This window comes from Cydia amplana, chromosome 25, assembly GCF_948474715.1.
Source record: "Cydia amplana chromosome 25, ilCydAmpl1.1, whole genome shotgun sequence".
NCBI lineage: Eukaryota > Metazoa > Arthropoda > Insecta > Lepidoptera > Tortricidae > Cydia > Cydia amplana.
In genome coordinates, this window is record NC_086093.1 from 5,223,867 (window position 1) to 5,247,670 (window position 23,804).

At 37.0% G+C, this 23,804-nt stretch overlaps 3 protein-coding genes across 3 annotated transcripts; all 3 read right to left on the reverse strand.

Annotated features, from left to right (window-relative positions):
• Positions 1-301: 301 nt before the first annotated feature.
• Positions 302-2,311, reverse strand: LOC134659402 (gastrula zinc finger protein XlCGF57.1-like). The gene is made up of 2 exons (XM_063515045.1): positions 2,299-2,311; positions 302-1,724 (listed from the first exon to the last, which is right to left on the reverse strand). The coding sequence occupies exons 1-2, from the start codon at positions 2,309-2,311 to the stop codon at positions 316-318; spliced, it is 1,422 nt and encodes a 473-aa protein (XP_063371115.1). The 3' UTR covers positions 302-315.
• A 10-nt stretch (positions 2,312-2,321) lies between these two features.
• On the reverse strand, positions 2,322-3,520 carry LOC134659403 (uncharacterized). The gene is made up of 2 exons (XM_063515046.1): positions 3,339-3,520; positions 2,322-2,579 (listed from the first exon to the last, which is right to left on the reverse strand). The coding sequence occupies exons 1-2, from the start codon at positions 3,465-3,467 to the stop codon at positions 2,322-2,324; spliced, it is 387 nt and encodes a 128-aa protein (XP_063371116.1). The 5' UTR covers positions 3,468-3,520.
• Positions 3,521-7,919: 4,399 nt separating this feature from the next.
• Positions 7,920-22,113, reverse strand: LOC134659404 (histone-lysine N-methyltransferase PRDM9-like). The gene is made up of 6 exons (XM_063515047.1): positions 22,009-22,113; positions 21,206-21,347; positions 15,696-15,765; positions 15,383-15,567; positions 9,309-9,733; positions 7,920-8,429 (listed from the first exon to the last, which is right to left on the reverse strand). The coding sequence occupies exons 1-6, from the start codon at positions 22,111-22,113 to the stop codon at positions 7,920-7,922; spliced, it is 1,437 nt and encodes a 478-aa protein (XP_063371117.1).
• Positions 22,114-23,804: the final 1,691 nt, after the last annotated feature.

The window sequence follows — 23,804 nt, forward strand, 5'->3', positions numbered from 1 at the left end:
TTTATGTCCCCCGAATATTGATACAAATGATTTAATAACAAATAATTATTTATATTTACAAACAGACCAATATGAGTAAGTATACACGATGATTTTTATATACTACTAAAATAGGGTACAGTACAGTCAGTCTACTTTTGATACGTTCTAAAAAGAAGCAGATACATATTTGTAATTTAAAACAACTTGGCACCACAAGTCATCCAAGTAATGTAATTTTTAAGTACACGTATTTGAAGAAGGAGGAAGCGTATTTGCTGAAACGATGCCTGACTACGTATTTTTGTTCTTATTAAAGAACATTTAAGCCAAATTTCACCAAGGGTAGCATTTCTCTTTATGTATACGTTTATGCTTTCTAAAACTTGAAGGGTGTGCGAATTTCTTATGGCAAATTTCGCAAGTATGTGGCTTCTCACCAGTGTGAGTACGATAATGGAATTTCAAGGTAGATAGTACCGTAAATTCTTTATTGCATATATCGCACGAGTGCGGTTTCTCTCCAGTGTGGATTCGGCTATGAACAATTAAAGCTGACTTATGTGTAAATTGCTTATTGCACGCTTCACATGAATGCAATTTAAGCCCATCGTGTGTCAGCATGTGGCCTTTTAAATTAGTTTTTGTTCGGAACGGCTTAAGACATATTTCGCAAGAGTAGGATTTCTCTCCTGCATGTATTAAATTATGGGCTCTTAGACTACTTTTTTGTGTAAAGCGCTTGTTACATGTTTCACAGAAAAATGGTTTTACCCCCTTATGACCATTAATGTGCACAATTAATTGAGTCTCACGTATAAACTGTTTTCCACAAATATCACAACAGAATAGTTTATTTCCCGTGTGCGTAAGAATATGTTTATTCAACGTACCTTTTAGTGTAAATAGTTTTTTACATATTTCACAAGAGTAAGGCTTTTCACCTGTGTGCACACGTTGGTGTATGTTCAAAGTAAACTGTTCTGAAAATTGTCTTTTACAAATTTCGCAGGTAAACCGATAATTACCCGTATGAATTAACATATGTTTGTTTAATGTGCCCTTTAATGCAAACTGTTTTTTGCATACTTCACAGGAGTGAGGCTTTTCTCCAGTATGGATTAATTTATGTTTAATCAGGTTCGAGTTCTGTGAAAACTGCCTTTGACAAATATCACAAGAGAATTGATATCCTCCGGTATGACACTTAAAATGCGCTTTTAAAGTACATTCATATTTAAACCCTTTTTTGCACACTTCACATTTGTAGGGTTTTTCTCTCGTGTGTACGCGCTTATGTATATTCAAGTTATATTGTTTTGTAAATGTTTTGTTGCATTTTTCACAGGAAAATCTCTTGTCCTTGGTGTGAAATTTTAAATGGGCGTTTAAATGAAATTTATGTGTGAATTCTTTTTGGCAAGTTTGACATGAATGTCGTTTCTTTCCAGCATGTGCTAAGAGATGTCTATCCAGACGAGATTGTCGTGTAAATTGTTTTTTGCATATGTGACAAGAGAGTTTTTCTTCGGCTGAGTGAGTACGTATATGTTTAATTAGATTACACTTTAATTTAAAACATTTGTGGCAAGTGTCACATGTGTGTGTTTTCTTGACTCGAGGGGTGTGTTGGAAGTCATTGGTCTTCTTGGCGTGGTTGCGCTGGTGACTCTTAGGGCTCTCCTCGTTTTCGCATGTTGTATCATCTGTCGATATGAAAGTATCATCCTTACTGTCCAATGACACTGGAAAAAATGACTTTGTTATATGTTTGGAAAACACAATCCCAAACACAGATAAGAGTGAATTATACAGGGCGATTAAGAGGTAATCAAAAATATATTCTCAACACACTGTTTGTATTCGGGTGGATCAATTTGTTTTTGTGTTGTTTTTCTATGCCGTTGGTTTACATTTACTTCAAGCGTTTGTTAAAGATATAATGCAGTAATTATCTAGAAGGTTTGCGACTAATTGAAACTGGATTATATATAACATGTTAAACATGTATATATTTATGTGTGTATTTTAGGGATAAGTTCGCCTTTGTACAATAACATTTTTGTTTTGTGCATTAATGTTAATCTGTTTATGTGCAATAAAGTGACAGATTGAAATATTGATTGATTAGATTTATGATTATGATACTAGAAAACTATTGCAAGTAACACATACAGCCATATATACATATACACACATTATACTTACACAATATCGCTTCATCGTTTGTGATAACATCACTAGTGTTTTCCAATTTGACTGCAGATTCATCTGAAACAGCGTGAAACAAAATTATGTTATTTTTTTTTATCTTAATACATGACAACAACATATTCTGTAGCCTAATACTGCTTAAGGTAAAGGATGCTAATCCTAAGTTTGACTTGCCAGATTACACTTAGTTGCCAAGCGGACGCCAGGCTCCCATTACCCATCGCAAAAAGCGGGGACAACACAACAAAGCTGGTAATCTTACTTTTAACATGTAGAGCTTCCTGCAGCTCGGCCTGGCTGCGCTGCACTTGCAGCTTGAAGTTATTTGCATCTCGGAGACTCCCCACGCACACCTCACAGATCCCACTGTCACTTACTTGAACTAGCTGAAAGTTAGACATTGATTACATAATTGAATTGTGATATGGACAGCTTTCCGCAACTCGTTGACTAAAAACTATTTTGCTAAATTTACAGAATTATCGAGTTTGATTTGACAACTTTGGAAAATAGTTGAATATTAATAATAAGCTAAGAGCAGGAGAGAAGGCAAAGGTACCAATGTATGTTAGGACACAACAAATAAAGAAATTTATGTTCAAGCTTTTTTCAACATGCAATAGTTGTAAGTAAATAGACTGGTTTAAAATGTGGGAACTAGTTTTCAAATATTTCATTGTAATTTGTTAAGATGAATTAGGGACACTCATATAAATTAGGTAGCAATGGAATATTATGACACCGCCAAGTTAATCTAACGATTCTAACTAAAGAGACCCAAGATAGTGCAGATGAATAAGAACTTCAACTCAAACTCATCAGATTTAAGCTCTTTAGAAGTGTGTACTAAAATATAAGGACATTCTTTTATTACTACTTATTAAAATAAAACTGAGTTAAAAAAGAAAAGAATCTTACTGTACTGTGGTACAAATAATTTGAGTAAACTGATTTCAGGAGTTTACCTACTGCATTATGTTCTTTAGTTGAATGTCTATTGGAGTTAAAGAGGTTTAATGAAACTTCGATTTTCGCGGTAGACCCCTGAGCTTTTTCATTCATTTTTGTAAAATTTGTGCCCCATTAAATATTGTATCAAACTGATATCATTTCACTCCATCGTATCTACATATCACTTTACTTACATGTATATTGAAGCACTCTCTAAGCATATCGGAATATATCTCCGTTTTGTCGAGATGTGTGTACACTGCGGTCAGGCCTTTGTCCGGCGGCCGCCGCAAGCAGCAGCGACACGAATGCAACACGTCCATTAAGGTGTTTCTTTTATAATCATAATCAAAACATTTTCATTCGGACTATTTCTAGCAATTATGATTTATGAATTTTATCAATATAAAAATTTAAACTTTAGGTCAAGGCTTTTGACACTTGACTTTTTATTTATTTATTACGAGCAATGGCAACTTGGCCATCAGCTCAAACATAAAACAAAACAAATTACAATTTCCAGCTTAAGCTTATATATGAATTTAAAAGATACAAGAAGCAAAGAGTTCACACGGATAGAGTAAATAAACCGGATAGAGTCATGAAGTTACATTTAAGTGGAGTGAGCTGTCACTTTTTTGCCATACTAATTTGAATCTTATCACCGAGCCATAAAGGTGTTCGTACCAGACTAGAGAAAACGGTCCACTTGAGATAGAAATACCAGAGCACAAACCAGAGCCCTAACACTCGGTTTAGACTCTCGCGCGAGCCACGAGACGAGCCGCGAGCCGCGCCACGAGACGTGAGTCCACCGTCTACACTCGCGTTCGGCTTGTCATTCGGTTATAAACCTTATGCCGTGCCGTTAGTGTTTAAATTATATTAGCTCGACGAGCTCGCGAGCCACGAGACGAGCCGCGAGCCCACCGCTTACACTCTCGTCTCGTGGCTCGGCTCGCGGCTCGTCTCGTGGCTCGCGCGAGAGTCTAAATCGACTATAAAGTCGAGACAATTTTTCACCAATCTGATGAAATTGTCCGATCGAATCAGGCCGTGGGACCAAACGTCAATTTCATTCCCCGATCAAATCCGCAGGTGCAGACACAAAAATGCCAATTTTCGAAGTTAGTATCTATGGAATGCAAATTGGTGATTAAATTGTGTACGTGCATGTGGACTGTGGACGCTAGATGAGATTGGCGCCAATTATTTTGCTCATCAAATCGGTCGATTTGCCCAGCTACTCTACTTTAAAATGGTGAAGAAATGTTGTGGGAGTGAAAGAATTGCTAATTGTGGAATATCGTTTCACAAGTAAGCCACAATTATTACACTCCTACAACCTTTAACACAACATTTCTTCACCACTTTTAACCGCGGGAAATTTTTGATCGAGCGTGCTCGTGTCGCCACCGACAGTAATTGTACCACGCAGAGTAAGGTTGGCATAGTTACGGGAGTTATAAATGTGCTGTAAAAACCAAATCAGATCTTTGTCTTATTTATCCGACTGGCGAAATGAGCTGGATATGTAATGTTTTATAAATATCAGACTCTGGCGGTTAAAGGGTTAACAAACTTTTGCATTGCACGAACATAATGATCAAGCCTCTGTGGAACTGTTTTGGCTTATTTTTGTTTGTTTCCTAGGGATACCATACTTACTTTAGTTTGCTTTACATTGCTACTGACATATCCAGCTTGACAGACTATAAGTGTTACATGCCCCGTTTGCAAGCCCGTTGTTGTTGTATACTAATATTTAAATACAGAGTTCTTTTAATGATTCTAAAATAAAACCATTATAAGTTTTCTAAGATTTATTTCGATGAGGCATATTATAAAATATAGTAATTTGAATTGGTCCATACACAAACAAGGCGTTGAGTGCACTAGCTCACACGAAAAATCTAAGCGGCTCAACGCATGAAATATGAAACACGTTGCCGTTGTGAGCTACAAGATGTCTAATCAATATTAAATAGATATAATGGTCACTATAACAGATAATCATTGTTAGGTAACAGTTTATGACATATCCAAAGCTATACATATACCCAAAGCTACAATACGATGTAAAAAAATAAGATAACAAATTGGCTAGAAGATAAAAACTACGATCAGGTGGAAGACTTGCTAGGATATGTAGCCTAGCCACACAAATACACATACACACACACACACACACGCGCGCGGGCGCTCACACACACACACACACACACACACACACACACAAGCATACACGCACACTCACTCAAATAATAATTAAGGAACGTACTTATAAGAATAGTATACCTAATACGAATATATATAAGGGTTATTCCCACTAGTTACCACTAAGTTGTTACCAGTGGTAACTACTGGGAATTTTTTTCCCACATTTTACCACTGGTAACTACTGGGAAAAATAATTCCCAGTAGTTACCACCAACTCGGTTTGGTGGTAACTACTTACTGGGAATAATTTTTATTCCCAGTAGTTACCACCAAAATTTTGTTAGAGTTAAATACTAATAAAAACAGTATAAATAGTACGTATAATATAAATATGACATAGATTCATTGCGTACGTTTTGTCCCTCACGGACGCACGCGTGTCGCGTACAGCACATCTATAGGATCATACCATCTATGGTTTTACATTACATCTCCACCTCATATCACAAACTTCACGTAATGCGATAAGTTATAGATGGTCAAGCAGATTTTGTCAGTAGAAAAAGGCGGCAAATTTGAAAAATGTAGGCGCGAAGGGATATCTTCCCATAGAAAATTTGAATTTCGCGCCTTTCTTTACTGACAAGATTTGCTTGACCAGCTATACATGTAAATCAAATCAACTGTACAGCGCGCAATAATGAAGTATGCACACGCACAGTAGCACACAGTGGGCGAGCGTCAGCAGCGTGCCCAATGTCAGCTGCAGGATGACGATACATTATTACTAGCGGTGCCGGAATTCCGCAATCTCAGTGTTAAGATCGGTTTTCCTAAGATAGCGATGCCGTCATATAGCGGCCGTCTCCATACTAAATAATACGGCTAAATATGGATGTCGTAGTATTTGTATGGAGACGGCCACTATATGACGGCACCGCTTTCGGAGGAAACCAAAGCTTAAGGCCTGAGTGGACGCTCGAAGCGGAGCGTTCGGCGGGGCGTGCAGCGTGGCGTCGGGCTCACGCGTGATGTGAGCAGCGTGCACTAAGGCCGCGCCCCGCTGCACGCCCAAGTCGAGCGTCCACTCAGACCTTACACTTACACTTAGAAATCAATTGAATCTAATCAGGTGAAATCGGGACAGAGGGGTGGTGCTATGATGCCGGGCATAGGGCGAGAATAGTTGTGGGCATCGAAATGTCTTAATCCTGCACTAATTAGTATAATGAAAGATAATTGTATCCAGGGTTGGGCAAAATACTGGCTTCCACGTATTTGAAATACAAATTACAAACTACTTCGGTGACGGGTATTTGAAATACAAAATACAAATTACAGTGTTAAAAATAATGTATTTCAATTACAAAATATACCTTTATTTATTTTTTTGTTTAACATTTAGTTTTAACGTTAACGAATATCCTTTCATATAAACTTATAGGGTCATTGCGCTAGTTTTCGTCCAGCTCTAGTTTACGTCCACTTGACGAAATTTGAATATATACCTACATTCCTGCACAAATTTGGACTGATTTCAATCCTTATGTCTAAGGCGTCTAAGCAATATATCTGTCTACATATAACAATGATATTTCGCAAAAAGGAAGCGCTGGTGGCCTAGCGGTAAGAGCGTGCGACTTGCAATCCGGAGGTCGCGAGTTCGAACCCCGGCTCGAACCAATGAGTTTTTCGGAACTATGTACGAAATATCATTTGATATTTACCAGTCGCTTTTCGGTGAAGGAAAACATCGTGAGGAAACCGTAATAATTCCAATTACGGCCCTAGTTTACCCTCTGGGTTGGAAGGTCAGATGGCAGTCGCTATCGTAAAAACTAGTGCCAACGCCAATTACTGGGATTAGTTTCCAAGCGGACCCCAGGCTCCCATGAGCCGTAGCAAAATGCCGGGACAACGCGAGGAAGATGAAGATTTCGCAAAAAGTAGTAAATTAAAAATGAAATATATATTTGATAATCCGTCAAGTCGTCGAAAACTAGTGCATGGACGGAAACTACTGCAATGACCCTATCCCCTAGATTTAAACGAAAAGTTCCACGCAGAAGTTGACCTAATATAGATCCAGTATCCAGCCAATGAAAAATGTATCTCGGCTGGATCGGAGGTTCGCGGTCGGCTCACAGCTTGTGCGAGAGATTAGACATTTTAGGATTATAGAATTTAATAAAATGTATTTATAGAAATGTATTTTGAAGCTTGAAGTATTTGAAATACAAAATACTAAATACATGTGAGTGCAGTATTTGAAATACCAAATACAAAATACTTTTGAGGTAGTATTTGAAATACAAATACAAAATACTAATTTGTATTTCAAATACATGTAATTGAAATACTGCCCAACCCTGATTGTATCGGTGTAAAGTCTAAAATACATTTGTGCTTCGAACTTGACAAGTAATTAATATAGATGGCGGTGTAGGTTCAGCTCCGTGTATTATGCGGCAGGTTTGGTCGTTAGAATAAGGCGCTCAAACTAAGAGCAAGTTTGTTTAGATTTTACTTCACTGTTACAATAACTCTGGGCTATAATTGTGTTATAGGCTGACCCCATTAAGCGGAGTTGTCTAACGACTTTGAGAGCAAACTTATCAAGGCTTTACTATTTTGGTCGCATGAGTATTAACATGTGTTATTAAACTGGCTTCATCAAAAAAGATACATTCACATATCTCGCACTCGTACGACTCCTCGCCGGTGTGGATTCTTTTATGTCTCTCTAACTCACACTTTAATGTAAACTTGTTGTTACATTCCTCACAACTGTACGGCTTCACTCCAACATCTGAACTCTTTTCATTTAAATGTTTATCTCTTTCTTCATCGCTGTGTTGAGTTATCCTATGGCTTTCTAAAGTCACTTTTTGTGTAAAATGCATGTTCCAGTCTAAACCTTTGTGGATTCTTCTTCTGTGTGCATCTATATGAACTTTTCTAGTAAATCCTTCGTTACATTCCTCACAACTGTATGGTTTCACTCCACTGTGTATTCTCTCATGACGATTTAAACTACTTTTTGCTGCAAATAGCTTGTTACATTCTCTACATCTGTATGGTTTGTCTCCACTATGAGTTCTCTCGTGGTAATCTAAGCCCCCTTTCTGTACAAACCGCTTGCTACAAACCTTACATATGTATGGTTTGACTCCACTGTGAGTTTTCTCATGGTAATTTAAACACTGTTTAGATACAAACCGCCTGTTACAAACCTTACATATGTATGGTTTTACTCCACTGTGAATATTCTCATGGAAACGTAATGACCGTTTTGTTGTTAATCGCTTGTTACAAACCTTACATATGTATGGCTTCACTCCCCTGTGTAATGTTCTCTCATGACGATCTAAACTCTTTTTTTCTGCAAATGTCATATTACATTCTCTACATTTGTATGGGTTGACTCCACTGTGGATTCTTTCATGTATTTGCAAGTGGTTTTTTCGTCCAAATTGCTTGTTACTCGTTTTACTTGAGTAAGGTTTGACTTCACTGTGAGTAGTCTCATGAGCTTTTAAATCCCCTATTCCTGTAAACCGTTTGTTACAAACCTTGCATTCGTATGGTTTCACTCTAATGTGATTATATTCATGGAACTGTAATGACTGTTTTGTTGTGAATCGCTCGCTACAAACCTCACATATGTATGGCTTGACTCCCCTGTGTAATGATCTCTTATGACGATCTAAACTACTTTTTGCTGTAAATAGAATACTACATTCTCTACATTTGTATGGCTTGACTCCGGTGTGAGTTTTCTCGTGGTAATCTAAACCCCCTCTCTGTGTAAACCGTTTGTTACAAACCTTGCATTCGTATGGTTTGACTCCACTGTGAGTATACTCATGGAAATGTAATGACTGTTTTGTTGTGAATCGCTTACTACAAACCTTACATATGTATGGTTTGACTCCACTATGAATTGTCGAATGTTTTTTTAAATACCCTTTTAGTTCAAACCGCTTGTTACAAACTTTACATACATATGGTTTCTTTCCATCATGTTTAACCAAGACTTTTTCACTCTCGTCTGTTCGTGTGAAATGGTTCTGTATATGTGTGATTAATGTAGCCTTGTCTGTGAACTGTGTCTGGCAAGTGTCGCAGGTGTAGGGTTGTCGGTCGGCGCTGACGGCGTGTGTGTGAGCAGGCGCGTCCTGCACACTGCTGGCGGGGCTCGACTCGCGGTGTGACGTCACGTCCTGCACACTGCTGGCGGGGCTCGGCTCGCGGTGTGACGTCACGTCCTGCACACTGCTGGCGGGGCTCGGCTCGCGGTGTGACGACACGGGACACGGTGAGTCGCGGAGGCGCTCGAGCCTCACGCAGCAAACCTGAGCGAGCTGTTCCCGCGCGCGGGCGGACATAGACAGCACCGGCTCCGCCTTCGCTTCAGCGGCGCTGTCTCCTACAATTAACACAAAAGCATCACTTGATTTCAGTTTAGTACTTACGTTTCTAACAACTTTTATAGTATTTTATGCAACCATTGTTTAAGAGGGGTCAAAAAAGGCGAGTGGCGTGAGTAACAATTTGAGGCGAAGCCGAAAATTGTTAATAAAGACGCCACGAGTATTTTTTGACTCAGTTAAACAACGTTGCATACAATACTTTTTCTACGACCAAGCACTTACTTTGAAAAAAAAATTGTAAAAATTTACAATTAAAAATTTGTTAAATAACAAATATTTTTCATTCAACAAAAATAATACCTACTTTAAACAAGTGGAATCATATAGGACATATATGTAGGTAAACAAACCAAACCCGGCCACCGCGCCCCGCGCCCCGCGGCCGGTTGGTCAGCGACACCTTCTTGTAACTCATGAGGCCCTGGTACTTGCTCTTAGTTAAATTACTATTTTGGATAGTTTTTTTCTCGATTTTGGCCCCAGTAGCCTATGGAGACTAACAAGCAACGCTAAGCGGTGTTCGTAGTCTATGGATCTTGCTATATTACGGGTGTCACATGCGCGTTTCTGACTTCTGAAGCAATTTTATTGTTTCTACTATAGAACCTAATGAATATTTTGTAAATTGGCAGCAATGCACTTAGTACTCATCTGTCAGATATGACAATTAAAATTAGGTTGGCAACAATGTATTTCATACAATATTTTTTAAGTGGTGATTACACGAAGTATCGTAAAAGTACCAAAAAGATACTGCGTGTATGCACAAATACTTTTTTGGGGAATAGACTAAAGACTTGTCTTGACAACTATAACATAGGGGTTTAAAGGTGTGTGTACGACCTTTTAAATGGCAAATAAAAGTACGGGAGTAGAAAAAATTAATTATGCTCTATTTAAGTGTAGTTTCGCGAGTCCTGTAGCTAACTAATATTTTCAATATTCATTTATGCCTTACATAAAATAAGAATGATTTGACTTCAATACTTAGATTCAATTTTCAAATAAATATTTATTCCATATATATATATTCCATATGTGGGCGAACCTACACCTTAAAAAGCTGTGGGCAATGGGCCGGTGTGAAATACTGTCTCGATCTGTTGAACACACTTAGCTTTTTCGAGGCCCTCTAAATGGCCGCGGAACTGGACTTCATTCGAGATATCGACGTCAAGGATTCCGATTACTGACTGTTGCAGTTAGGGAAGTGCTCTCAAACAACAATGGGAAGCTTTCAAGATACAAGATACAAGATATTTATTCATAAACAATGTCAATTGTGTTTGAATACATACAGTAGAAGCATAACAATAAATAAATTCATGAAATACAATGTCCATTTAACTAAAACAAAAAAAAAAAACATTAATAAAATAAAGGAAAGAATTTGCCATTATAAATATACCGAAGATAAAAACATAAAAAAAAAATAGATAAAGTCTAGAGTGCAATTAAAATTGAACCAATAAAACATTAATAAAAATAAAAGGAAAGAATTTGTAATTTCAAAAATCGTCAATATTATATAAACATTTGTCGAGCAAGTATTTTTTTAACCTATAGCTAAAGATCTTATGATTAACGAGTCCCTTCAGCTCGATTGGCATTTTGTTAAATAGTCGCACGGCTTGAACTCTGGTAGTATGCTCTACCACCACAAGATGGGGTGTAATAATAGGAGTAATATTTTTTGTCCTCGATTTTAATCTTAAAGCCATTTGGTCATCCGATTCGAAGCGATATCTATGCTTCATTGCATCCGTCAATAGGACTAAATTATAAAGGGCGGGGACTGTTAGTATCTCCAACTTTTTAAAATGCTCTCTACAGCTATCCCATGATGGAATTCGAACGATCGTTCGTATTGCTCTTTTTTGTGAGACAAAAGCACGTTGAATGTTATATTTATAACTATTGCCCCAGAGCTTGATGCTGTATCTTAACTTAGATTCGACAAGGGCAAAGTATACCATCTTTAGTTGCTCCAACGTCAGTTCATCCCTTAAGCAGCGAAGAGCATAACAAGCTGAGCCGATAGAACTCTCAATTCCAATTAATTCTTCTTTCCAGTTTAAATGGACGTCAATATGCACACCAAGCATTTTCGTTACTTCTACATTCTGAATTTTTTCACAGTCTAAGTATATATCTAATAAATCTTTGTTATTTGTAGTTGTCTTAAAGAGCATGGCTAGTGTTTTACTACTGTTTAGCTTGAGATTATTTACAGAGAGCCACTTATGACAAGCATCTATCGCTATGTTCGCTTTGGCATTTAGGTCTTTAATTTCCCTGCCTGATAAAATTAGACTTGTATCGTCAGCAAAAATTACAACATTTACATCATTTACTATGCTTTGCAAATAATCAATAAAGTCATTAAGATAAATTATAAAAAATATTGGACCAAGTATAGAACCCTAAGGGACGCCTTGCCTTATGGTGGTAAACTTAGATCTGTTCACCTTTTCTATAGCTTTGTCATCTATCTCCTTTATTTCTACGAATTGCTTGCGGTTACTTAAGTATGATTTCATTAAACTGAGAGCATTCCCTTTGACACCATAAAACTCAAGCTTCTTAATTAGTATTTCATGGCTGATTGTATCAAAGGCAGACTTCAGGTCGAGGAAGATGCCTGCTACTTTTAATTTTTGGTTTAATGCAAGTGTAATATCGTGTATAATGGTGTCGATGGCCTCAGATGTCCCAATTCCCCTTTGATATGCGAATTGTCTTGGATTTAGAATCCTTTTTGAAGAAAAGTGTCTCACTAACCTAGCTTTAACTATCTTTTCAAATATCTTCGATAAAATCGGTAGTAAAGATATTGGTCTGTAGTTACTGGCGTCGGTCGTTAGACCTTTTTTGAATATTGGTAATATTTTTGCGATTTTGAGCTGATCAGGAAAAATCCCTTGATCAAAACATTGATTATAAAAAGAAGATAATGGCTCTGCAAGAATGGATATATTGCTTTTGATTATGCTGATCGGAATATCGTCAAAACCACAAGATGCTTTATTTTCCATTGAATTTACTATTTTCACTATTTCAGATGGTGTGGTTGCCCAGTATTCCATATCGCACTGTACTCGTCTAGCATTAGATTTGAGAATTCCAACTGCCTGTGATGTACTATTTGTGGTGTTAAAAGCATTGCAGTGAATAGAAATTTTTTCAGAAAACATTTGAGCAATATCAGCAGCATTGAGTACTGTTCTATTACCTACAACTAGAGTTATTTTCTCTTTCGAAGCCACTTTCTTTTTATTCCTATATTTATTTACTGTTTGCCAAATTGCTTTTGTCGAATTTTTTGCTTTCTCTATGTCTTCCTGTACAGACATTTGCTTTGCTTTCCTTAGTACTCTCTTAAAGATTCTAATGTACCTTGAGCGATATTCAACTAAGCTTTTATCGCTATGCCCTTTATCAATAGAACTTAGTACTCTTTTCATTTTGCTTGCTACTTTGATTCCATTTGTTATCCAGCTGATTTTATTACTTTTTTCAAAGTTGATCTTCTTTTTTGTTTTTCTAAAGCTAGTTTCAAAAGACTTTGAGAATGTATTTATAAAACCATTTATTCCTAGGGTATTCCAGTTTGTATTTTTCATGTAGTTGCTGAAAGTTTCCTTATTTTTGCTGTTAAATACCCTGCGGTGTGTAAAGTATACTTTCTCATTCCATTTTCCTTGCTTAACCCTTTCTACTTTAAAATCAGTCTGTATGCCAGCGTGGCCATCTGAAAGTCCATTATGGTCCACTATAGTGCTTACCAAATTGTCTTCAGGTAGATTGGATAAAATATTGTCTATGCAGGAGTAAGAACCATTTCGCATAAAAGTGATTTCTTTATTAACAAGATGGCTAAAATTGTACGATCGCAAAAGGTTAACAAATTCTTTCTTTTTATTGTTATCATTTAACATGTCAACGTTAAAATCCCCACATATAATACTTTTCCTTTTAAAGAGGTATTGAAGCAAACGTTCTAGTATTACCAAAAATTCGTTAAAGTTTTTGTCATTTTGATAGCAGCAGCATATATTAACATTTGTATCAAGATCTTTAACACCACAAATTTCAAAATATTCCGATTTGGCTAACTCTATGCATTCAGACAATTTTTCTACCTTTATTCCCTTTTCAACAAGAACTATAGTCCCTCCTCTTGTTTTATTAGATCTAACAAAATATGTAGCAATTTCGTAATTAGACATATTTAATGTACTTATTCCCAAGTCATTCAAAAAGTGTTCACTTAAACAAACATAGTTCGGCTTATTACTCAAGCTATCCAAATACAATTCCATTTGGTCCTTTTTTGAAGTTATTCCACAAACATTTTGGTGAAAGACATTTAGAGTTGCTAACGAATTTTGAGTGGTATCAGTGATTGATCGAACTTTGTCTACGAAAAAGCAAACTACCATTATCCCTACAATCTTCATCTGATGAATTTTCCATTTGTGCGATTTTTCTTGTTTCCATTATTCCTTTAATATTCTCACATATATTTCTGATACCAGAATCTTTTATTTTTCCTGTGTGTGAGGAGAACATTTGTAGAGACAAGTCCATATTCGAGTCGAAATAGTGAGCGTAATTGTGAGTTTGGATATCTAAGTTGAGTAGAGTATTAAATAGTTCTACTCTACAGTTATAAACCTGAGCACCGCAGATGTAAGTTGGCACGCATAAAATTATATTAGTGTGTTTCAGATCTTCAAGAGTGGTCTTGATATACTGTACAAGACTAATATAATCGCTCGTTTTTTCAAAGTCACTTTCGCCTATAAGAATAATACAGTAGTCGTTCTGCGTGAAGTTTTGTAACTGATTATCAATATTTCTTAGGAGCTGGCGTATTCCTCCGCCCGGCATCAAATAATGACAGATGGCGGATTCATTGTAGCAATCTTGCATGATGGAAAGTATTTTGTTTCTTTTATTACTGGTGAATATGGCGATGTTATTGGTTTTTGTTACTTGTGTATTATCGATAATACACGTTGGCGGCGCAGACCCGGATAGTGAGGGCGCAGGCGTTGGATCAGAAGTGGCATGATCAAGTGTCATTTGCTTTTTATAGTCCTCAATACAGTTTTTGAGTCGTATAATTTCCTCGCGGGCTAGTTCAAGCTCAGATAGAAGATTTTTAATTTTTTGTTGTAGATCCTGAATCGTCTTTACTGGTGATGTTCGACTTGGTGTATTTCCAGAGGATGAGAACTCAGTTATACCTTGATCTTTGAAAGGCGACTGTGAGAGACTGCATGTCTCCTTCGTGCTTAATCCTCGCCTCTTTTTGCTTGAACTTGGTAATGCTTTCGTCCTTGAAGGTGTACTACACAATTGTTTTAATATATTTATTTCTTGTGTCATCTTGTCTATAGTTTTACGTAAGTCTATGTTTTCTAATATTTGATTGTCTAGTTCTCTCTGTGTCGATTCAAGGTTGCATGATATCTCTTCATTTTTGGCTTTTAAGCTCTGTACCAAGTCTAATTCTATAGGATTACGTGTGTCATATAAACTGTCATAGCTTTTTGATGTATCTGCTTGTAAGTAGCTATCATTAAGGTCGCTAAGGTTTAAGTTCAGTGACTCAAGTGATTTAGATGTGCCCAACTTGCCAGCATTTGGGCCAGATAACAGTTTATGCGCCTCGTCTAGCTCCTCAGAATTTTTCGAAGCCTCTTGTTGCTTTTGCACATCTTCTGGTATTTCCCTATCTCCGTGGGATGCTAGTTTCACATGCATCTCCTCAAGTATGTTAACATCTTCCAGAACTTTTTGATAGTCCCGTTCCTCTTCTTTTCTGTCAGCAATTTCGGAAGCCGGTTTCTAGTTGTAAACGAGCAAACCTGTGTCTTTTAGGGGTTAAAAAGGACCAAATGAAGTCAAACCCATTCTGAGACTTCTGTTAGGGAAGACAGGTTTTATTACTTACTCGACACCGGCTCGTCGCCGGCGGCGGCTCCGTCCTCCGTTTCCGAATCCACTGCTATTTCTTCTTCTAGAACCAACAAACACAATACAATCATATGTGACGTTATCTATGAAAAGGGATCTTATTGTCGATGGCGCTTACGCCTTTGTTAACGATGCTCAGATACAAATACAATGCCGCGCGACGCTGAGTGGTGTAAGCGCCATCGACAATAAGGTCCCTTTTCATAGATAATGTCCCATATTGTCTTCATAATGCGACAGTTTATTATATTATATAGCCTTTATTGCTGATACTAAACATAAATACAACAAATTTTACATACTTAAAATCTTATTAACTAGCACATCGGTTTTTCCGGTTTAGTGGTCAGCGTGTCAAGTGACACATAGGCCTCTTCCAGCTTCCTCCATTCTGTTTTGTCCGCTGCTTTCGTGCGACAGTTGCTGAGTCATGAAATAAATTTATTTTAACATCGCGAATTATGAATTTTAAATACATCCTGACGATTCTAATTCTTTTACAGTTTGTGGTCAACAGCAGACTAAGGAAAGGAAAAATACACCCGTCTCAAAACTAAGATGTGTGTTATTACGCGCTATATAATTACAGGATTAAACGAACTTACCTGAAGTGAAGTTCTATCCTGATTATATGAAGTACTTAGTCCGTGGTAAACTATTGCAGTTTTTAGTTTCGTTTAAACTAAAAACTGCAATAGTTTACCACGGACAAAGTACAAATATAATTAAAATAATTTAATTTTGTCTCAGACTTACGTTAACCACCACCTCTGTAAAGGGTTCCATACGGTGTGTATTTTAAATTAAATATAAATTATTTTAAGTAATATCACTGTACAATCACTCATTTATACAGTGATTCGGATAGGTATAGAGACTATAGAGTAGAAAATAAATAAAAAAACAAGAATAAGACACAAATAAATGACCTTGCCAGGATTTATAGGCAGTACCTCCAGCTTGTCAAGCGGGGTCACTACTAGGGCTCGCGGTCGCGTCCGGGTTTCGTGCACCCGTTGCCGGGGCCCCGTTCTCGTGCTACACGAAACCGGATTTGTTGCCCGTTCGGAACGGGTAATTAGGGTCCGTGTAATTAAAGTCCGGGTACCCGTGCAGAGATGCGATTTATTTGAAATACTTCTATTTAAAATGCAAATACAAAATGCAAAATACCTATTTTGTATTTTGCATTTAAATGCCTTTTAGTAAAAACCATTTTGTATTTTATTTGAAATACTTTTCGAGACGTATTTTGCATTTTTAATATTCATTTCAAAATGCAAAATACTTTGTGATTAAGTTTAGCCAACATTACCAGTCAAACAAAAGAAATGAACGAATGACGCTTGTATTGCCGAATTTGACCGATAGAGGCGCCTGCTAGCGCCTGGCGCCAGCGCCAGGAGGCCGATTTTTGAAATTCGACCGCTCGATTTCGTGTATTTCGTTCAGTAATATCTCCACTACTAGGCATGTAAATTCTACTAATAGAATCAAAAACTAGTGGTCAATACCACTAAATTCACAATTTATATCGCTCGTATTTCAAAAATCAGCATCTCGCCGTTTTCCACCGATTTTTGAGTGACGAAATCGAGCGATCGAAATTAAAAAATCGGCCCCCTGGTATTGTTAAAAAGCGTAATAAATAAAAACTGATGTTTTTTTCACTTTTTAACAATACCAGTCCAGTTGTTATTAATAAAAGAAAAGTGTAATAATAATAAAATAAGAACTAGATGCACAATCAACCGAAATAAATGGCCACACAAGTCACAAAATGGAGCCATGGCTCTCTTTTCGTTAGTCTAGTTTTTTACATTATTTTAAGTGAGTATTATTTCCTTTATTTATTTCTCTTCTTAGGTTGGTTTTTTACAATATGTATATAAAATTAAAATATAAAAACACTTACATCAAAAAATATTATAAACACATTATAAAAAACCTAACCTAGGGCGCCGCCAGCAGCGGGGCAAGGCCCAAACTGCCGGTGGTCAGGGCCACAGAGAGAGGAACCGACGGACTATTATTAATACCATAACAAAATTTATTGATACGCGTACTGATAAATATGACCAAAATGTCATGCATAAGGTGCCATGCCATGATATTAGACGTTTTTGTTCGGCTCGGCATTGTGTCTCTATTTCTCATGATAAATACCTAAAATAAATAAAAATATCTGAGATTTGCTCAAAAGGTATTTTATTTTGAAAAAGTATTTTGAAAATACCTATTTTGCATTTAGCATTTGAAATACAAAACGCAAAACTATTTGGTATTTTGCATTTGAAATAGTAAATCTGAAAAGTATTTTGCATTTTGTATTTAAATGCTTTTTTAAAACCATTTTGTACATCTCTGTACCCGTGTTACCCGTGTGTCCGGATCCACAGATATTAATTACACGCGGGTCCGGCCCGTTCTCGACGTACAGTGACGATCGGACGCGTTCTTTATAAGAGCGAAGAACGAAAATTAGTCTCAATAACGAAAAATAAATGTTTAATATAAACCTCATGGACAAATTTAGAGGCACGCAAAAAAAAGGTTTTAATCACAGCATCAAAATAATTTATTTATTTATTTTTAAACTTTATTGCACATAAAAAAGAAAAAAGAGTAGGTAGGTACAACAGGCTGACTTAACCCTTTGACCGCCGTTGGCATGTATACAAGACAACGATAGAACGATACACTGGCGCCACTGTCTTGTATACAAGACAAAAATTCAACCGCTCGGTAAATGTGGAAAAAATATCAATTATATATTTTTTTACACTCATGCTAAAGTTTTAGGTCCTTGTTTAAAAAAAAATGCATTTAAAGCAGCTATAGAAATCCATTCTTTTATAATAAGGCTCTCAAAAAATTGCTCCAGATTTCAACGTTTTTCTTGTTCCTCGTCGCCGTTGTCTTGCATACAAGACAGCTAGGGATGGGAATGTTAACTCGATATGAGAATATTCAAAATAAATATCAAATCGCAAATCTGGTTTTATTTAAGCATTTGAACACTTGTTAAATGCCAATTGGTGGTAACTAGTAACTAGAATACGTAAAACGAGACGAGAGAGACAGGCATTAACTTCGAAGTTCAGGGAGCTTCTTCAGCTGTTGATAGTAGAGTCAGACAAGTAAATCTGTCCTTGTGGTTTATTTGCAGAAGAAAAGATTCATTTTAAGATGATAGTGTAGTGAAGAGTGATACCCTGCAGTGACCGCTTCGCACAAGAATGGTACAGGCGGACGCTAGGACTAGTCAGTGTCGCCTAACTATGAGAATGTTATATATGTATTTGAAATTGACGAAAAATTGACATGGTAGGGAGGATGTAATACGGGAACTGAGAAGCTCATCTAAGGAACATGTCGAATATGAAACATGCATTCCCGAACATTTCCGATCCCCACCCTTTTCCAATATTATTGTTCTTCACTGACAATTCAATTAACCCACGTGTAATTTTCCCCAATGCAGTTCCGGTACTTACATTTATATTATCGACACACGATGCGCGGCTCTAACGTTACGCTTATAAAGTTTACGTACCGACAAGCGCTTACGCCGTTGACCTAGAGACTATTATTACTTAATCCGCACGGAAACAGTCCTTGTCAGTCTGCACTGCGGACAGTCCATGCGCGCCGTTGTCTTGTATAAAAGACTTCTTGTACAGCCTAGTGCGGTGATATTACGTCATGAATCGATATTGTTTAGTGGTTGTTTATAATTATAAAGACCTTTATTTTTAACATTGTCGTGTGTAAAAAATATGTAAATTTTTGGCATTTTCGAAATAAATTAAAGTTGAATAAGAACAAAGCCAAATTGAGAAGATTTTTACCGTAAATTGTAAATATCGATATCACTATTTGCAATCCCTAAACTTTTTATTAACTGTTTACTTAAAATTTGCTCTGGCGTGTGAGTGAGCGTCTTTACGGACTAGGTCCGGCGGCCAAAAGGTTAATGCCGCTAATGGACCTAATTTCAAAATTAGTAATTAAACTTTTTTTTGCAACTAGGTAAAACTATACATAAATGCAAACAACTGAATTCAGGTTAGATACGTTGACCGGCGGTGTGGCAAACTAAAACCTTATTATATAATGACTAATGAGTACTTGTGAGTTCAAAAGCTGTCCCCTCTAAAACAACCGAAAAAATACCACTCTTTTATCTTGTTTGTAAAACAGCACGGCTAATTCTTCAACTTTCCAAACAATAGGTATGCCTGGTAAAATACCAGTGTCAAGTCAGGGAATCAGGGTGTCAGTGTCAATATTATCAGTAAAAATTGCCACGCGAACCATTATTCTCTTTATCTGCACGTGCGACGTTAATCCTACTTAGTACTTACTTCTTTACTACAAAACAAAAGGCTGCTGCCCTAATTGATACCGAAGAACTTAAGTTCTTTCGCTTAACACGACTTCAAAGAAGTTTTATTTATTTTAAGTATCTCTATCAATATTTAGTACAAGTACTAACTACTTGTCATAGTACTTGTACTAAATATTGGTACCTAAATACCATAAAAATAATTAATACTTAATTATGAAGACGATATCCAGTTGCATCTGTCTGCCTAATCCTGATTATAATAGTAGTAGCCGAGCTATTTGCAACATAATATAATATACTGAGCCTTCTTAAACTTGGTAGTAGACAACCTAGACAGGAAACCTCATATGATTATACTAATACAAAAAAAAACACTGTACATAAATAATAGGCGTTAAAGCTGTAACATAATTAAAAAAAAATCTTTATCTTTATCTTAGGTAATCTATATATAACAATAAAAATCTATACATGATTTTTTCTAAGTTTTAAGCCATAAAGTTGTATTTTTCTTAGTTTTCTTATAATAAACAGTTTTTTTTTATAAAACCAGTAGTGTGCCGAACTATGGTCTTACAATACAAGAATACTGTAGGTACTAGTTTTGTATTCAATAACGCCCTTACTCGAATACATATTATACATATAATCATTATAAATGTAACCGGTGCAAAAAATATATTTAAGTACCTAACCCCTATTCGTACGCAATATAACATAATTTTTAACATTTTATGTATAATGAATTAATGATATCTAGGTACTTATTTCATTCAACTCAAAACTCAATCCGGCTCGCGTGGGTCGGTTCACTCGGTCCGTCGGCGCCGTGTATTCAATACCCGAACGGAGCCGAGATCCGGATCCGAACGCACTACACGGGGGAACGGACTACACGGGAACAGACTTCGACGGGTTCGGGTAGTTCGGACGCTTAGCACCGCCGGGGCTAAGAACACGGACGCACGGGTTGGCGGGTAGCACGGATATCGGGAGCCCTGGTGAACCAACTGGACTAAAATGCTTTCTAAACTTTTGTGAACGAGAGATTTTAATTTGTAGTGTTCCTTCAATATTTTTGTCAAAATCCGATGGTGATAATGCAATTAAGTTCTAAGGACTACTAGCTTACTTTTAACAGACACCCCTCCCTGCAGCTGGGCCTGCAGTACCGCCTGAGTACGCTGCACTTGCAGTTTAAAGTCACACGCATCTCGCAGACGGCCCACACACACCAAGCAGATCCCGCATGAGTCATCATCACTCAGTGTCATCTGTAACCAAGTAATTATACTATATACAAACTTTGCTCTAATTCAGGTGTATAACAGGACAATCAAATTGATTCCTCTTCGTCTTAGTTGTATGCTCATATCGGATTAGTTATGATCATTGATGTTTTTTTCCTCCATGCTTTTTAGGGTTCCGTAACCAAAGGGAAAAACTCTGCTGTCCGTCTGTCAGTCTGCCTGTCACCAGGCTGTAACTCATGATTCGTGTCGTGATTGACACTTTAATTTTTCACAGATGATGTATTTGTGCCTCTATAACAACAAATCAGTCGGTGACAACTACATATTGTAATAAATCGTCCTCGTATAGACTTTAAGGGCCACCCCACATCTAGCGTCTTTCGAGCGTCGGCGTTATAACTCTATGGCCGCTGCTCCACGCAACTGCGCAGCGACGTCATTTTCCATAGCACTGACCAAGTGACCAGACGCCGACGCTCGAAAGACGCTAGATTTGGGGTGGCCCTAATGATACGAGTAGAATCTAATGGTAAGACTTTAGGGGTTACCCCGGAGCCCGCGGACGCGATATCGCACACGCAATTTCATACAAAATGTTTAAAAATAAAAGTCTAAGTCGCTGGGGATTCTTAGAGATTTATTGGAGATTTAAGAGAGCTACAACCAAATCAAAAAAACTTACGTGAATGCCAAAGCATTCTCGTAGCATGTGGGAGTAGATCTCGAACGGCGTCTGCAGGTCCTTGTCCGCGGCACGCAACAGGCAGCAGCCACACAGGGTCTCCATAACATTGAAATAATATAACATACAATGAAAACCACACGCGCCATTCACAAGTTTCACAACCCAAACATATAAAACGTTGAACTATTTATAACTAAAAATAATATTAAAAAAATATTCCTATATTTCCTATTTCCATTATTTGACACATGTCACTCACAACAGCAATACAACGTAAAATGTCTTGCACATCGAAATCACAAAGGAAGACTATGCACTGCGAACGTTTACGTTCTACGTCTTTTTTTTTTAATTTAGGGTTGCTGGACACCACCGATATGAATCGGTATAGTCCGTCAACCAAATCTTGTCAGTAGCAATGTAAAGCAAACTAAAGTAGGGCAACACTCAAAGAGCAGTATTGCGCTAAGAAAAGCAGCAATGTACATCGAACCAAAAGATTTTTTTTTCCGCTGAGCGCGCCCTGCGTACGTCAATTCAAATTGTCACGCGCGGTTTATTGAAAAAAATTGAAACATGGACGGACAATTTAAAAGCGATGTTAAAACAATGTTAATCAAAATGATGAACAAATTTGAAGATATCAAAAACAACTGCTTATATTCGCTTTGTTCCCTATCTATGTCTTCTAAGTTTACTAAAATAAAATCATATCAAAATGCAGATAATTAGATAGTGCATATATTTGTTATTTACAATATAATATGCCACTTGTTAATGTAAATTAGTGTACTGTTCTGGATGAATATGACATACCTGTGTAATTTTTTTGATTGGTATATATTGTACAATATACATATTAAAAATAAAACAACTGATATTTGGGTGTTTATTTAATTTAAAGGTAAATAAGATAAGGGTCACTTTTCGACTTGGTTGCGTTGTACACGTACATAAACCGCCATAGGTAAGTATTGTCTGAAAAGATACTACGTACTACGAACGCCTTATATTGGGCAAGATTTAATCCTGCAACAAACATGTATGGATTAGGTAGATATTGCGAAAGAACGGCGATATAATCAAGGCTCTTAATAGTGTTTAAAAGGTTTACCTTTGTAAATAGTCACAACTGATTGCTGAAAATATTAGACATGTGGGCCTATAGACGGTTTCCAGGACACAATTTATGGTCTTGTTGGATAGATTTAGGCATACGTTTTAATTTTATTTATGCCTTTTAACCCTAAAACAAAAAAACTGAACATAATCTTAAAAGTTCGAAAGAGTTCTTCCAATACTTGTCATAACCTCAATTTTTAGTAATGTTTACCATCAACGAGCATGATTGTACATTGTAGGCCCCTTAGCTTTGCTTATTCTTATTTAATGTATTGGTATTTAATGGTGACAGCAGAAATATCTCTTGAAACAGAAACGATTCAGAATGAAAACCAAATGAAAACAAATAAGGTGACGGCTGTCATTCACGATCCACATTCCACAGATAAAACACAGATGACACGCGTTTTGGAATTATTTGAACACAGTGTTGCTAACCCGCGATTTTTCAAATTTGCCGCCTTTTACTACTGACAAGATTTGGTTGACGGACTTTAGTCGTCGATATACATTTTTCATTTTTGGTCGCAACAAAGCATTGTGGCGGACTGGCCTTTTTGGCCACACGTCTGCGGTTCAACGAGTTTTTAGCTGAAGCATGACATTCAAAAACAATCGCTGATTTTTCCGTGTCATTTGAATGTTATCTGCCAGCCTATTATGGATAGCTT

Bases quoted from the DNA above. Each gene is read 5' to 3' on its own strand.
- LOC134659403 (XM_063515046.1), bottom strand. From the start codon at position 3,467: ATGGACGTGTTGCATTCGTGTCGCTGCTGCTTGCGGCGGCCGCCGGAC. The intron at 2,580-3,338 runs GTAAGTAAAGTG...TCTAACTTTCAG, and splicing joins GAGAGTGCTTCAATATACAT to CTAGTTCAAGTAAGTGACAG.
- LOC134659404 (XM_063515047.1), bottom strand. From the start codon at position 22,113: ATGGAGACCCTGTGTGGCTGCTGCCTGTTGCGTGCCGCGGACAAGGAC. The intron at 15,766-21,205 runs GTAAGCTAGTAG...TGTTGGTTCTAG, and splicing joins GGGAGGGGTGTCTGTTAAAA to AAGAAGAAATAGCAGTGGAT. The intron at 15,568-15,695 runs GTAATAAAACCT...AATTGCTGACAG, and splicing joins GACGAGCCGGTGTCGAGTAA to AAAAGAAGAGGAACGGGACT.